Source organism: Peromyscus californicus, unplaced genomic scaffold (assembly GCF_007827085.1).
Source record: "Peromyscus californicus insignis strain IS unplaced genomic scaffold, ASM782708v3 Scaffold_9__1_contigs__length_137607984, whole genome shotgun sequence".
Lineage (NCBI taxonomy): Eukaryota > Metazoa > Chordata > Mammalia > Rodentia > Cricetidae > Peromyscus > Peromyscus californicus.
Window position 1 is genome coordinate 80891051 of NW_026294617.1, and position 16182 is coordinate 80907232.

At 37.5% G+C, this 16182-nt stretch overlaps 1 protein-coding gene across 1 annotated transcript in view; it reads right to left on the bottom strand.

Moving 5' to 3' along the window:
• Positions 1-16182, bottom strand: part of Sycp1 (synaptonemal complex protein 1) — a 108314-nt gene that overhangs the window by 78239 nt on the left and 13893 nt on the right. Inside the window, exons 9-12 of the mRNA XM_052731488.1 lie at positions 14771-14829; positions 6506-6575; positions 5859-5932; positions 2738-2846 (exon numbers count right to left, since the gene is read on the bottom strand). Of these exons, the coding sequence (XP_052587448.1) occupies positions 2738-2846; positions 5859-5932; positions 6506-6575; positions 14771-14829 (312 nt within the window). The remainder of the gene's footprint in view (positions 1-2737; positions 2847-5858; positions 5933-6505; positions 6576-14770; positions 14830-16182) is intronic.

The following is a 16182-nucleotide window of genomic DNA, read 5'->3' on the forward strand; positions in this document are numbered from 1 at the left end:
TTTGTTTTTCGTTTTTTTGGTTTTTTAGTTTTGTTTTGTTTTGTTTTTGCTAGACATTCTTTTTATTAAGGAAAGGAAACCAGACCATGCAAATAAAGCGGAGGACAGTAGTATATGCCTGTAAAACACCTCAGTTCACACAGAACTAAGGAAGGAGGATCACAAGTTCAAGGTCCAGCATGAGTTAACACAGCAAAGCTGGGCTACACAGAAAGATCCTATCTAAAGTAAACATAATGGAGTAGCTTACTATCTAAAAAGACTACTACTAAGGATTTTTAAGAAGCAAATAATAAAGGGTACTAATTTATAACTTCTAGAAACTATAAAACTGTATCAGTATCTTAAAATATCATTCTATAACATCTAAAATCAAAGATAAAGAAAATCTAAAATGCTGCAAGAAGAGGAAAAGATTCCTTACTTTCAAAGGTTCAACAGTTAGGTTGACAACCGATTTCTTTTTTTCTTTCAAAGATTTATTTTCATTTTTATGTGTATAAGTGTTTTGTCTACATGTGTGTCTGTGTACCACAAGCATGTGGTGCCTACCAAGGCCAAAAGAGAGCATCAGATCCCTTGGAACTGGACTTACAGATGGTTGTGGGACATCACCTATATGCTAGAAATTGAATCCATGTCCTCTATAAAAGCAAAAAAGTGTTTTTAACCACTGAGTCAACTCTCCAGCCCTGAAAACTGATTTAAAAAATTAAATGCCTGTTACTTTTCAATTGCCAAGAAAGAACACCATGACCAAGGAAACTTAAAAAGCATTTAACTTGGGGCTCACCATGCAGAGAACTGAAGACCATTACCAACATGATGAGGAGCACGACATCAGGCAGGCACATCTCTGAATCAACAACTAGGAGTACTTTACTGACTGAGTCATTTTCCCAGCTTCTTGTGGTGGCTTGAATGAGAATGACCACCATAGGTCCTATGTTTGAATACTTGGTTCCCAATACTTGATCCACAAGCACAAGGCAGAGAGATAGAGAGAGAAAACTGGGAATGCCTTAGGCTTTTGAAACCTCAAAGCCTGCCCCCAGTGACACACCTCCTCCAACAAGGCCACACCCTCAATCCTTCCCAAACAGTTCCACCAACTGAGAACCAAGTATTCAAACATATGACCTATGGAGGTCATTCTCACTCAAACCACCACAGGGAGCTGGAAAGATGACTCAGTCAGTAAAGTACTGTGCAATCATGAAGACCTGTATAGCACGAATCTTAAAAAGTCTTATTAAGCTGGGCGGTAGTGGTGCACACCTTTAATCCCAGCACTTGGGAGGCAGAGCCAGGTGGATCTCTGTGAGTTCGAGGCCAGCCTGGGCTACCAAGTGAGTTACAGCAAAGGTGCAAAGCTACACAGAGAAACTCTGTCTCAAAAAACCAAAAAGAAAAAAAAAAGTCTTATTAATAAAATCAAACCTGAAGCCAGGTATTGGGGTGAATGCTGGAAGATCAGAGAAGCAGAACAAGCCACAGACTCCTCACCTCGCCAATTCCTCAGCTGATCCTGTTTCCTCAGACTGGAAGCCTCTGAGTCCTCATCCAAATGGATCTCAGCTGAACTGCTGCTCAAAAACCAAAAGGCTTAACCTCTAGTTCCTGGTTTTCACACCTTTTATACCTTTCTGTTTCCTGCTATCACTTCCTGGGATTAAAGACATGTGTCACCATGCCTGGCTGTTTCCAGTGTGGCTTTGAACTCACAGAGATCCAGATAGATCTCTGCCTCTGGAATGCTAGGATTAAAGGTGTGTGGGCCACCATTTTCTGGCCTCTATATCTAGTAGCTGTTCTGTTCTCTGACCCCAGATAAGTTTATTAGGGTGCACAATATATTGGGGAACACAATATCACCACAGACCTGAGTTTGATTCCCCTAAAACACACATAAAAAGCTGGGAGAGATGGCACATTCCTGTAACCTTAGTGTTGGGGAGGCAGAAGTAGGAGAATTCCTAGGGTTTGCTAGCCATTCTATGCAGAGAAATCAGCAAGCCTCAGATTAAGTTAAAGATTCTGTCTCAAAATCTGTCTTAATCAAAGATTCTACTCTTTCCAATGAATTGCAATAAAGACCTTTATTAAGAGTAAAGAAAGAGCCGGGCGGTGGTGGCGCACGCCTTTAATCCCAGCACTCGGGAGGCAGAGGCAGAGGCAGGAGGATCTCTGTGAGTTGGAGGCCAGCCTGGTCTACAAAGTGAGTTCCAGGAAAGGCGCAAAACTACAGAGAAACCCTGTCTCGAAAAACCAAAAAAAAAAAAGAGTAAAGAAAGAGCTGGGCAGTGGTGGCACACGCCTTTAATCCCAGCCTTTAATCAGGAGGCAGAGCCAGGCGGATCTCTGTGAGTTGGAGGCCAGCCTGGGCTACCAAGTGAGTCCCAGGAACGGCGCAAAGCTACACAGAGAAACCCTGTCTCGAAAAACCAAAAAAAAAAAAAAAGAGTAAAGAAAGATATAGAAGAGTTTAACCAACAAATTTAAAATGGGAGGCATATTTGTGGGAAGAAGAAACAACCAAAAGTACAGGGTAAAATAGAATACAAAATGTATTAGCTGGGGATCCCCAAGTAATTCAATTATGTCCTCCTTCAACTGCTCCAAACCAAGTTGAAGATCACAGCACTAGAAAATACCATTAAAAAATTGTAAAAAAAAAAAAAAAAAAGGAATACATAAGGCACACTGTTACATTTTTATATTTTATATAAATTCTTACTTGTTTTTTCCTCTAATCGATTAACTTTATCTTTGGATTCCTCTAGCAAGAATGTTAAATCTTTCATTTTATTTTCTTTCTCAGTACTTTGGATCAATAGTAGTGATACCTAAAATAAATTTTTAAAAAACAATATTGATGTAAAAAGTTAAAATTATCACCTTAGCATTTATTATCACCTATGATTATTTCGTATACTCGTTTTATATGCAAAAATTTTTATATAGCTGTACATGCCATTTAATACATGGTTATAAAATAAGTATTTAGTGAATGAATGAGTAAACTTGTATAATATACTCAATATTAAACTACTCATTTCAAACTTTTAGAGAAAGCTACATAATGAAGTATGATTCATTCACTCAATAAATATTATTGAACACCAGAAACTGTAAGTATTGAGTATATAGAAATGAGAGAACTCACCTTTAAGAAACTTAGCACACAAACAACTACACCTGGACATTATTGGTAATAGAACAAAAATGTTTTCAAAATTAGGAAAGAAGAATCTCTCTTATTAGTATTGGTATTAGGGTTTTTTATTTTGTTTTTATTTTTGAGACAGAGTTATCACAACATAGCCTTAAGTGTACTGGAACTCTATAGCCTCTAACTCATAGAGATCCACTTGCCTCTGTCTCCCACATGCTGGGACTAAAGGCATGTGCCACCAAACCTAGCTAAAAAAAGGAGCATCTAAATCAGTCTCATGGAAAGTAATAAAACTTTCAAAGGATTAAAATGAGTTTTGATATAAATTAATCAGGCAAGCCAGGCATGGTAACACATGCCTTTAATCCCAGCATTTGGGAAGCAGAAGCAGGAGGATCTCTGTGAGTTCAAGGCTAGCCCAGTCTACACAGCAAGCTCCAGAACAGCAAGCACTACACAGAAAAACCCAGAGAGAGGGAGAGAGAGGGAGAGGGAGGGGAGAGAGAGAGAGAGAGAGAGAGAGAGAGAGAGAGAGAGAGAGAGAGAGAGAGAGAGAGAGAGAACAGACAAATATGGAGAAATGGTTGTTCTAGGCTGATATAGGAAGGCTAACTATTGAGAAATCTTTATTTAGATAACCAAAAGTATTCTGATGGCTACAGGTAATGTAAAGGAACAGCAGAAATTAAAAACTCAAATTAGAAAAAAAAAAGCCAACCTCCTATTTTATCTCTAAATCACCTTAAAATTAGCCAGGGAAATAACAAAGATAAATTTTATCTCTACAAAACCACAAGACAACTATAATCCAAAGCATAATATATAAAGAAGAAAACAAGTTGGAAGGAATGGAAAACGGCTCAACTTAGAAAATTAGGGTAAAACCTAAGAGTTTACAAAGGGAGAAACTAGATAATGAGAAGCAAGATAACGAATCCAAAGAGTCCTGAAATTTTTTAAGAATTAAGAGACACAGACACTTCATCAGATGGACTTAAAACCAAAGACTAAGTACAAAGAAAAAAAATCACCTGTTCACTCTGGACTCTACCACCTACTAGCCAAACTTTGCATAAAGTTTGTATGCAAAGGTGGAGCAATCACAGAACTAACTCTGCTCCACCTTTGCATACAAACTTTAAAAGATAGGTTTGGGACAGAGCTAACTAGCAGACCACTTACCTAGCATACCCAAGACCCTGGGTTCAAGCTCCAGTACCTCAAAACAAAACAGATCATCTCAAAATGGATATTGCAAGTGAGGAAAGGGGCATACAAGATAGAATGGAAAAGTCAGCATAAAAATAGAGACACTCATCTGACCTTTCCTACCCTGTCAAACTCTGCTCCATAATGTCATCTGTCACATTTCTATCCCCAGGAAGGAATTTAGACTGTCTGGAAAATTCTTACAATGGTATTTACAAATCCTTAAGAAAAAACACTAGCAGGCCAATGACTTAGCAAGATAGTCCAACAATCTATAGTCTCAAACATGGCACCAAGAATTCCAAAATGATCCTTTTTAGCATTTTATTCTACTTTTATGTTTTGTAAAATAAGCACAATTTTGATTTTTAAGAATACTTCCTTCTTCTGAAAATCTGGCTTAAAAATAAAGTTAAAATACAAAAAGATTGTTTAAAGATTTTCACACAACATAAGCATAACTGAAACATCTTTTAATCACAATATAAAACTCTAAGCATCCTTTCTGTACTTCTAATTAATTTTTTATTATTGTTAAATATATACCCTCCTTAACTGTGATTACAAAATATCTTCTGGAAAGCCAGAGAAGATGGGTGGAAATAAGAGAGGATCTCTTCTCCCTTTTGAGACAAGGTCTCTCTATGAAGCCCTGGCTGTCCTGGAATTCACTGTGTAGACCAGGCTGCCCTTGAATTCACAGTGATCTATCTGCCTTTGCTTCCTAAGTACAAGGATTAAAGGAGTGCACCACTGTGCCCAGCCAGGATCCCTTATTATGTATCACTTCCTATTTGGGAAGCACAAGGCATGAAAAAGAGATAGCAATACAAACCTAAAACTGACATTCATGCAAACATCAGAGAATACAGACTTACCATTTCAAGTCTTCCACTATGTGATATTAATAGAAAGAAACAACAGAATGTCTTAGTTTCCTTTCATTGGTGTATAAAGAGTAAATTTCAAAACAAACTGCAAAATATGCAGGTACCAATGATCATCTTTATATTATTTAATAGGGTTTTTGTTTGAACAAAATTTTTCACATTTTTACAGCAATATAAACTGATATAAACATTTTAGATTCACTGATTCAAAACCACTGAAGGCTGACCTTCCAATAAGTGCATAATTGAATCATAAAAATTAATTTAAGCAAAAGGCTAAATATTTGAATACATAATACTAAAATTATATCATATAAATTAGCTCGTATGTCAGCAAACACAATATTTTTGATTTTTTAGGTATTTTATGAAGTAACAAATATAAAAAATGCAGTATTAATCTCAGAATAGTTAGAATTTAAATGTACTTATTATAAAGTTTAAGTGATAAATATGCTAATTAATCTAATATTATCACTACTCAGTGCTCAATGTGGACATAAACCAAAACATCACACTGTACCTCATAATTATGTGTAATGAATTTTTTAAAAGAATATAAATTGTTGGTTATTTTTTAAAACCTGATTTTCCTTGTCGTTTACTTCCTTCTTATATTCTTCTTCAAGGTGTTGGATTTTTTCATTATCTTCCTTTACTTTAAAAATAGAATAAATAAACCTTGTCTTAACACAATTGCATAACTTTTCCATTGTCAACAAAGTAAGATTTCTTTTCCTTGTTTATCTCAAAATTATACTAAATCTCAAAAGTTTCTAGTGCACTGAAAACTGGTATTTTCTTTCTGCCAATTCTGTTTAGTAAAATAGTGACTGTATACAGTATCAAAGTTATAGCTTAAAATCCTATAGCTCTTATAATAGCACTTACATAAAAACTATTCTTTATAGAATACTTATATAAAATAAAAAATCTTAGATATGTATATACTAATTTACCCATAAATATATAAATAAGGTAAAACTATGCCTCTAAAAAACTAAATATAAGCCATTAATAAATTTATTTCATAGAAAAGGTGGTTTCAAAACCAAAAGAAATTTTAATTCCCTGCCACAATCAACAAGATTTTGAGAGACTTACAAAAGCAAAGATAATATGAAATATAAAATAGCTGAGAGCATCAAATTAAAGGGGTACAAATGTTAGCAAAATCTAATAAAACACAAGTAGCAGAAAAGCAACATGAAAAGTTAAATAGGACTCCTACACTTAAAATGCATTTCCAGTCTGGCATTCTCAGCTTGCACACGAAGGTCCTCAAAAGCTAGTATCATTTTCTAGAATACAAAGTTTAACTTTTAAAATGAGATCTTTTTAAAAACTTTTTTAAAACTTTGAAAATATTAATAAATGTGACCACATAATCACTGGATATAAATTCATACAACTTTGAAAACTGCAAACACTGTAACATAATAATTTACTAAAAAGATATAAGCTGTGTCTATAATGAAGCCACTGTGATATCTTAGCTGACAAAGGTATCTGCTAACAAACCTTTCAGCCTGAGTTTGATCTTTGGAATCCATATGGTAGAAAGAACAAACTAACTCCAACCTCTACATGCACCATGTGGCAGGCACACCCATGCAAATATACATACTATTTTAATAACTATGCCTAAGAGATTCATAAAACAAAAATGCCTCCAACCTGTAAGCCCTTTGCCCAAAGACAGAAACTTCCTGAAATGCTGGAGGCTATTATTTATGGGACATAATTAGCCACATTTTCGATCCCCTAAACAAGTTTGCTTGATTCATCTGCACCAGATGTGCTTGATCACATGTAGACAGATGTAGTGAAAGATTCAACAGATCCATTTTATCTGGCTTGAATTCCATAGTGACGGCATCTAGACTTTGAAGTAATCTTTTGTAAATAGTCAGGGATTGCTATCTGAGTTGTTCTTTTAAAGGATTCAGAGTCTTTGCATAACTTAGTTCTGAGACATACTTGGCAAACCAGGAAGTTTAGTATGGTTGAGAATTACTTAGGTAATGATTCCTTCAAATAATTCCAGATAAGAGGATTTACTATGCAGAAACTGACTTGCTAAAGGTGTCTCTTGTATAACAATAGAGAGGCTTTTGTGAAGCCATGAGGCAGTCACTCCATCAGAAGTTGATGATGATGATGATGATGATGATGATGATGCTAAGCCCTTATAAACATGCTGGAGTGACTCTCTTCAACTGACCCGAGTGACACAGGTCAACAGGAGGTACACAGGCAGGAAATAGGTCAGGACATATGCTTGTTCCTGACTGGATGTAAGCAAGAGGTGCACAGGCAGAAGTACATCAGGGTATGTGCTTACCCCTGATTAGACCTGGTGGGACATACAGTGGCCTTAGGGGTTTGCCTTTTTAAGCCTCTACAAAATGTGATTAGTCACCATTTCATGGGAAACCTGGAATGGACCTGGCCAGAGTCCATCAACCTGCTCAGTATATAAATAAAGCTTGCTTCAAATATGGGTTAAAATTGTAGTGGTCTTATCCTCACCTGGTGGAATTAACATTTTTCTGGAGGCCTCAGTGAGATTCAGATCACCTACCCAGATTCTAAAGCTTGACCTTCACTATAGGAACTCCAGAGCTGAGGGGCCGTTTCAGAAGGCAAGTGCCTTGAGACACTCCAAGGCTCTGAGGCTGCCTTTGGCAGACTGTGTGAACTACCGTGCTGAGAAATGCAGCAAGCATCTACTTACAGAGGACTTCTGGTGAGTCTGGTCTGATCTGTGGGATCCAGATCTAGGACCCCAATATTCTCCTGTCCAGTGCAAATAGTGTGACGTCACCCATCTGCCTGATTCTGGTTGGTTGGAAAGTTTTGTCTGTTTTGTGTATGTGGATGGGTGTGTGTTTTCTGGTGTACGTAAGTTTGTTACAAACATGGAACTCAGAACTGTGTATGTATGGCCACCACATTCTGATTTGTTTTCTTTGAATGTGTGAGCTTACTGTGCTGTTTCTCTTGCTGCTAGCTACCCAGGCTCAGAATTTATCTCTAAGCTTTCTGGCTACTGAATCTAATGTAATAGGGATTCAAATGTTTTTTGGATATGCATAATATTAAAGTTGTTTTACTCTGTTCTACCTTATTGAGAAGCTGGCTCTAGAATTGGGTTATGGCTCTGCCTTTCTCAGACCCAGGCATGCTTTTAAAGTCTCTATATCCATCCAGGTCAAGAACTGTGACAGGGAGAAAAGAGCAAGGCAGAGCAGCTAAAGGAATTACTAGTTTCAAGATTTGTAAGTTTATTGGGTATGGTTAAAAATCTATAATATCTGTAACAAAAAAGTTAAAACTCTTAACATAGGGTTGATAGTTAAAAATCTATACATAAGTAATCGTAAAGGAACCATATGGCATGATTCCATTTTGGGATATAAGCAACACGTGGCCTGCCACCATCTATAGGCAGCCATCTTTGCCAGAGTTGGAGAGGGCAGATGTCATGTGACTTCACTGCCATCTTGATTAAAGGTAACCAACATAGTGTGGCCCAACCAAGGAGACAACACAAATCTCTGAGGTACTTTGGATTGGGATGGATTTTTGTATGATAATTCCTGTCCAGTCATTAAAACAAGGTTTATGATAGACAGGACTTTAAAACAATGCTTGTTTAGGTATTAAAGCTGCACCTCCAGACATTCATATACAAGAATGTACTTTACACTGGCAACCAAACTTTGTAACGTAAGAGTCACCTAGGCGGTATTTGTTTTAAAGGGATCTTGGAGAACATTTGAGGTTTGCCAGTGTGTAGCAGGGTTGGAGTTCCTAAAGAAAGCCCAGTTGCAATTGGGGACCCTACCAGTTTTGGAAATGCCAGTGCCATGTAACAAGTCACCAGAAACACCAGCTGCGATGAAATTGAGTCACCAGGGGCCTATAGAAGGTAGGCTATGCATGCTGCCAAAAGTGGGGCCAGAGAGATGACCCAAGCCCCTTGGGAAAGCCCAAAGGATTATAAATATTAATCCCAAATATTAAACACTGCATTATTTGTACTGTTGGAGCTTGATTTTGCCCTGTGCAGATTGTGGTCGTGCCCTGTATCTTTTTGATATTGTAGGAAAACACAGCTAAGAAATTTTAAACTTTTATAAGAGGAAATTTTAGAGTTTTACAGAAATTTTAAATTAAAAAAACTGGATATATTTTAAGGAACAGCTTTTAAAGTTAAGTTTATAAAATATTTATATTATTAATACATGACCTTAAATAAATAGGTAAATAAATAAAAGGCTAAAGAGTTAGGGTCACAGCTAAGAGCACCAAACACTAAATTCCAGAAACTGGGATAGTCCTATCTTATGGTGCAGCAAGACAATGACCTAAGCAGTCTGGTAAACAGCTTAGAGCAGCAGTTCTCACCCTATGGGTCATGACCCTTTGAGGATCGAAAGACCTTTTCATAGGGGTAGTAGACGTCTGCATGTCAAATGTTTGCATTATAATTGATAACAAATGGCAAAATTGTAGTTGTGAAATAACAAGAATAACTTTATGCTTGGGGAGTCACCACAACATATGGAACAATGTCCAAGGGTCACAGCATTAGGAAGAGCCACTGGAATAAAGAATGTCTCTCCTTACCTAAGGTCTATCTAGGCTTAAGAATGTATGGCTAGGGCTGAAGAGATGGCTCAGAGGTTAAAAACACTGGCTGTTCTTCCAGGGGTCCCGAGTTCAATTCCCAGCAACCGCATGGTGGCTCACAGCCATCTATAATGAAATCTGGTGTCCTCTCCTGGCATGCAGACATACATGGAGGCAGAATGTTGTATACATAATAAATAAATCTCTTTAAAAAAAATGTATGTCTAACCTCATTGTCTTTGGTAACTTTATTAAGCCTTAGCTATCTTAATAAACTGAGTCATATAATAAACTACTATATTCTGTAATGGTGTACTTATAAAAGCATCAGGAAAGTTCCAAGTCTCTCTGTAAGCTGTATTTCTCTTTTCGTTTCTCAAGAAAACAATTTAAAATATGTAAATACAAGTTGTAAAGGTAAAAGGAAGTGATTTAAGGTATATGAAAAAAGAAATATTTCAGATTTCTTTTCCCCTTCTATGCTATTGTTATACTAAGATTTCAAAAGTTCAAAGTTTTAACACTGATCAATGGAGATCTGGTAAGCTGGCAGAGTAATGATTAGTATTATAAGTCAGAAGCGCAAGATTTAAAATTTGTTTCCTAAGTATAGATCTAAAAGTGCTTCTTATCAGGCTAAAAACATTTCTGTCCAATCTATATATCAGGCTCTCTGGACAGAGGGAAAAAAGGGTTAATGCTTTTTTTCTTTTCTTTTTTTTTAAATACTTATTTATTTTTTTATGTACACAGTGTTCTGTCTGCATGTATACCTGCATTTCAGAAGAGGGCACCAAATCACATTATAGATGGTTGTGAGTCACCATGTGGTTGCTGGAAATTGAATTCAGGTCCTCTGGAAGAGCAGCCAGTGCTCTTAACCTCTGAGCCATCTCTCTAGCCCTTCTTTTCTGTTTTTTATTATTAATTTTTTTGTATTTATTTTACATACCAACCACAGTTCCCCCCTCCCCCCTCTTTTCTACACACCCCCATCCACTCCTCATAAAGGGTAAGGCCTCCCATGGGAGTCAACAAAGCATGGCATAGCAAGATGAGGCAGGACTAAGCTCCTCCCCCCTGTATCAAGGCTGAGGGAGACATCCCACCACATGGAATAGGTTCCAAAAAGCCAGGGACACATCCTGTTCCCACTGCTAGGGGCCCCTGAAATAGACCAAGCTACACAACTGTCACCCACATGCAGAGGGCCTAGGTCAGTCCCATGTAGACTCCCTAGCTGTCAGTCTAGAGTCCAGTGAGCTCCCACAAGATCAGGTCAGCTGATCTTGACCCCCTGGCTCCTACAGTCCTTCCTCGCTCTCTTCAACAGGACTCCTGGAGCTTGGTCCAATGCCTAGCTGTGGATCTCTGCATCTGCTTCTTCCATCAGTTACTGGGAATGGGGAAATCGATAAGATCTCCTGGGTAAACTAGGGGTGGGGGAGAGGGGGCAGAGTGGTAGAAGATGGAAGGGGATAGGAGATGGGAACATGAAGGATCAGGATGGTCAAGTTGGGGGAGGGATAGACAGGGGGAGCAATGAAAGAAATATCTTGACAGAGGTGGCCATTATGGGGTTAGAGAGAAACCTGGTACCAGGGAAAATTCCAGGAATTCACAAGGATGACCCCAGCAAAGACTCCTAGAATAGTGAAGAGGGTGCCTGAACTGGCCTTCTCCTGTAATCAGAGTGGTGACTACCCTAATTGTCATCATAGAACCTTGATTCATGTTCATGCTTTTTAACCCAAAGCTATGGTCTTTGCTAGGACTCAAAAGCAACAGCTGTTACATAGACACCTGTTAGCTGCTTTTTCTACAATGTGGATTTCAATTTCAGCACAGATTAATGTGAATATATCTAAAACTTGTATCTTTTTGTAAACTAAAAATTTCATGTAAGCTTAAGAGAATCAAAAGAGTTGTAAGACTTGGACACATCTCTCACAGGTCGAAAGGACTCCAGATGAGTACAGTCTATGTTTCCTGATCTGCCTACTCCTGAGAGTGAGACCTCTTTCCTGATCTTAGGACTCCTCCCCTCCCCAAACACTAGGACCATGGGCCTGAAAGTCCCAAATGTAAGATTCTTCTTTAAGTTCCTAAACTTTAACTTCTGTTGCTAATCTGTATCTGTCTCAGCAAATTTTTTCACTTGGCTGACAGACACCATCCAGGAATCAGCTGCAGACTGCTAACTGCTGAGCTCTGGATTTGCTAAAAGCTAATATAAAAGAGTACAGCCAATGTGACTGCTCCTTGTCTCTTCAGCTGGGTCAGTTAACCAGAATCTTCTGATGAACACCCCATTTCCTGATCCCACTCCCAGTTTCTGACTAGGATTTCAGCCATCCTGAGCCCTGACAACAATATCCTAGCTTCAGCCAGAGCAGTTACAGAAGAGACTATGTCTCCCCTTGTCCCCAACAGGCTGAAATACTAAGTCTAAAAAGAAACTTCCTGGCATAGGAAACAAAATAGCTACGTATAGTAGTGCCAATTGTCATACCAGGAAAACAGGTCCAGAAATATCAACAGGTAAATTCACTCACTGGAATATTTCTACAATATAATAGGACACTTGACCTGCTCTACGTAAAACAGAGAGGTTACTGTATAACTTTAAGAGAAAATTGTTGTTTCTATACAAACTATTTGGAATTAATTACAGATAATCTGGCTGTACTCAAAGAAACATTGCAAAATAGTGGGACCTGAGATGAAATAAGTAATTGGTGACCATTCTCATTTCCAGGCTCCTCCTAGATGGTAATTCTGATGTTAGCCATTTCAGGGCCTTGGACCCTCTGTTTCTACAAATTCCTGTTAGCTCTTGCACATTCATACCTTAACTAGATGATAATTCCTGTCTGGGTATCATTAAGATGATGGTTATTAGATCTCAATATAAACAGGTACCCATTGAAGAGTCAAGGATTTGACTCATGATACAACTCAAGGATAATGTGAGAGCCAAATACCTCCAACCCTTGCCCAAGGATAGATACTTACTGAAATACTAGAGGCTATTGTTTACTGGAGATAACAAGCCACGTTTTTGCTCCCCTAAACAAGTTTGTTTGACTCATCTGCACTGAATGTGCTTTATCATATGTAGGCAGGAGGTACATGGGCAGGAAGTACGTCAGCATGTACGCTTGCCTGATTGGATGTAAGCAGGAAGTATGCAGGCAGGAAGTATACATCAGGATGTGTTCTTGCCCCTGATTGGACCTGGTGGGAAGTACAGTGGCCTTATGGGTTTGCCTTTCTAAGCCTCTGCAAAATGTGATTAGTCACCATTTCATGGGAACCCTGGAATGGACCTGGCCAGAGTTCATCAACCTGCCCAGTATTTAATTGAAGCTTGCTTCAAATTTAGCTTAAAATTGTGGTGGTGGTCTTATTCTCACCTGGTGGGATTAACAATACAAATTATATGTACTTAATATTTTATGGATATTTACATATATGTATGCATATAAAAAAATATTATAGAATGACTAATGTCATATAACACTGAACAAGAACAAGAGAATACTGTCACTCTATTCTCTTAACACATTTTAACACACAATAATCTCCTACCACAGTCCATAAGATTTTAAGGGGCTTATACAAACAAGTAATAAGATCAAAACTATCATTTTAGACTTCTCTGTGCTTATTAAATTTCTTTCTTCCCCAATAACATGAGACAGCTTCATAAGAATTCAAAATTGTATTTGCATCATCTGATAGTACATATTTACTTAACATTCAATAAATTTTGCTTTACAAAAATCAAACTATTTTATTCATTCATTTACTAATATTTACTGAATGCCTATTATGTGTCTGGAACTATTTTAGGTACTTAGGATACAATACAAAGCCCACTGTACTGGAAATTTTATGTTGCGTATGAGAAAGAATGTGCATACATATAAAATAAGCAGGTGTGTATCAAGCAACTGTCATGTAGCTTTAAATATTCTTCATAAAAGTTAAATGAAATAGGGAGATAGAGAATAACTGAATAATGATGTTTAGATTAACTGTACAGTTAGAGAGAAAAAACAATGTTCATACACACTTAAGAGCTTGAACACACAAGTTCTGGAAAGAACAAGCAAAGCATCAAAACCAGAAAGTATTTGATAAAGCTAAAAAATAAAACAGAAAAGGATTATAGCATAAAAACGAAGTAGAAAATAAGATAAAGGTAAGCAGGAGCAAAATACAGATTAGTAGTACTCAACTTTTTTTCTTCTAATCAATGGTTATATGTCACAATGTGCTGGTCTCTGACACAAAGCAACCAATAAATATTTAATAAATTAAATTGTATTACTAACATGTTAATTTAAGAGGTATTACAGAGTTGGAGAGGTGGCTTTACAGTGAAATCATGTGCCATATAGCAATATAGAAGACCAGAATTGGAATCTCTAGAACCTTTAAAAATTCTAAGTGGGAATAGTGGCCTGCCTGTTATTCCAGCCTTGGAAAGCAGAGACAGTAGATCTCTGAAGCAAGCTGGCTAGGGAGATTAGCCATATCAGCAAGCTCTGGGTTTGATTGAGATACCCTACTTCAAAAGATAAGGTGGTAGAGCACAGAAGGAAAATTCCTGACATCAACCTGAGCCTCCATATATACATGCATAGACATGCACCCATACTCATGTGAACACACTACTATATACAAAACCTTAGTGTTCATAGTTTAGAACCTTAAGAATTTTACTGGTGATTCAATCAAGGATCAATTAAATGAAGATCTTTTAGCAATTACAAATGACAAGACCTCTGCAGCTATCACTCTGCTTAGAAATTCTTTTACTTAAAATAATCATGTTTTTATTAACACTTACCTCAATGTTATTATTTAGATCCACATAAACTTGTCTGGTTTCTTCCCGTTCATACTCATCTGTAATTATCATTAAAAACTTCAAAGTTAAATTTTAAAACATAACATCAAGACAATATTTATAATACCTCAGAAAACATTAAAACATTTAAAATTCTGTGAGTACATAATTCAGTTCTGAGTTTCTCAAAATAGCAGCAGAAAAGGTCTAGGTTTTGATCTGTTATGCAAAAATCTTGGAAGTTTCTATTCCCTAAGTAAAAAAAGAAGGTAAACTGAAAATTCTTTGACCCAAAAGAGAAGCAAGGTCACAGAGCAAACCTTCAAAAATAGGTAAGCAAAGTCACAATTTACAATTTATTCGAGCAGAAAGGCAACAACAGAAAACTCTGTGAACCAGAGCCAGCATTTAAAAAAGCAAAAACACCTGAACTATAATTGGCATTGCTAGTCACTCAATGTGGATAAATCTGAGATTAAAAACTTCAAAGGGGGCCGGGCGGTGGTGGCGCACGCCTTTAATCCCAGCACTCGGGAGGCAGAGCCAGGTGGATCTCTGTGAGTTCAAGGCCAGCCTGGACTACCAAGTGAGTTCCAGGAAAGGCGCAAAGCTACACAGAGAAACCCTGTCTCGAAAAACAAAAACAAAAACAAAAACAAAAACAAAAAAAAAAAACTTCAAAGGGATAGTCATGGTAGGCACAACATCCTTACAGGCTTAACTTCTTAAAATATTCCTAAGTTCAGATGTTCCAACAAGAGGAAGTGAAGAGGGACTATTTGAAATACACTATAGGCATTCTGTTCCTAATAGAGCTTCCCTGTGGGAGAAACTATTTAACTAGGGCAAAATCATTGACTGACCTGGGAAAGGAGAAGGAACTGATTCCAGCCTTCCATACAGAAGAATTAAAAATATACTGTTCCAACTATCTCTAGACTACCATATAGGAGAATGAAAGGCAGAAAAAGGGAAAGGAATGGAAAGGGGAGGGAAGAGAAAGAAGGTGAGAAGAGAAAAGGAAAGGAAAGGAGGAGGAGAGGGGAGGAGGGGAGGGGAGAGGAAGAGAAGGAAAGGGAGGAGAGGGCAGGGAAGAGAACAGAAGAAGAGAAGAGGAAGGTCAAAGGGAGAAGGGAAAATAATAACTCCAGCACACTCTAGCCATTTTGTATACTGCCCCGCCTAAAGGGAAGGGAAAGTACTTTAAAAGTTCTTAATTTATAGGCAAGGATTTGCTAAAAGATTGAGGCCTAATCACAGGTCTACAGAATATGTCCTACACCTCTCCCTGTCCTCTATACAATACCTCTGTTACTGAAGACCAATTTATATCAGTTCCATATGCAGCTGTAAAGTAGTAAGGCACAAGAACAACAAAAAACACAGAGCAAATATCAGAACAAGGATGAGAA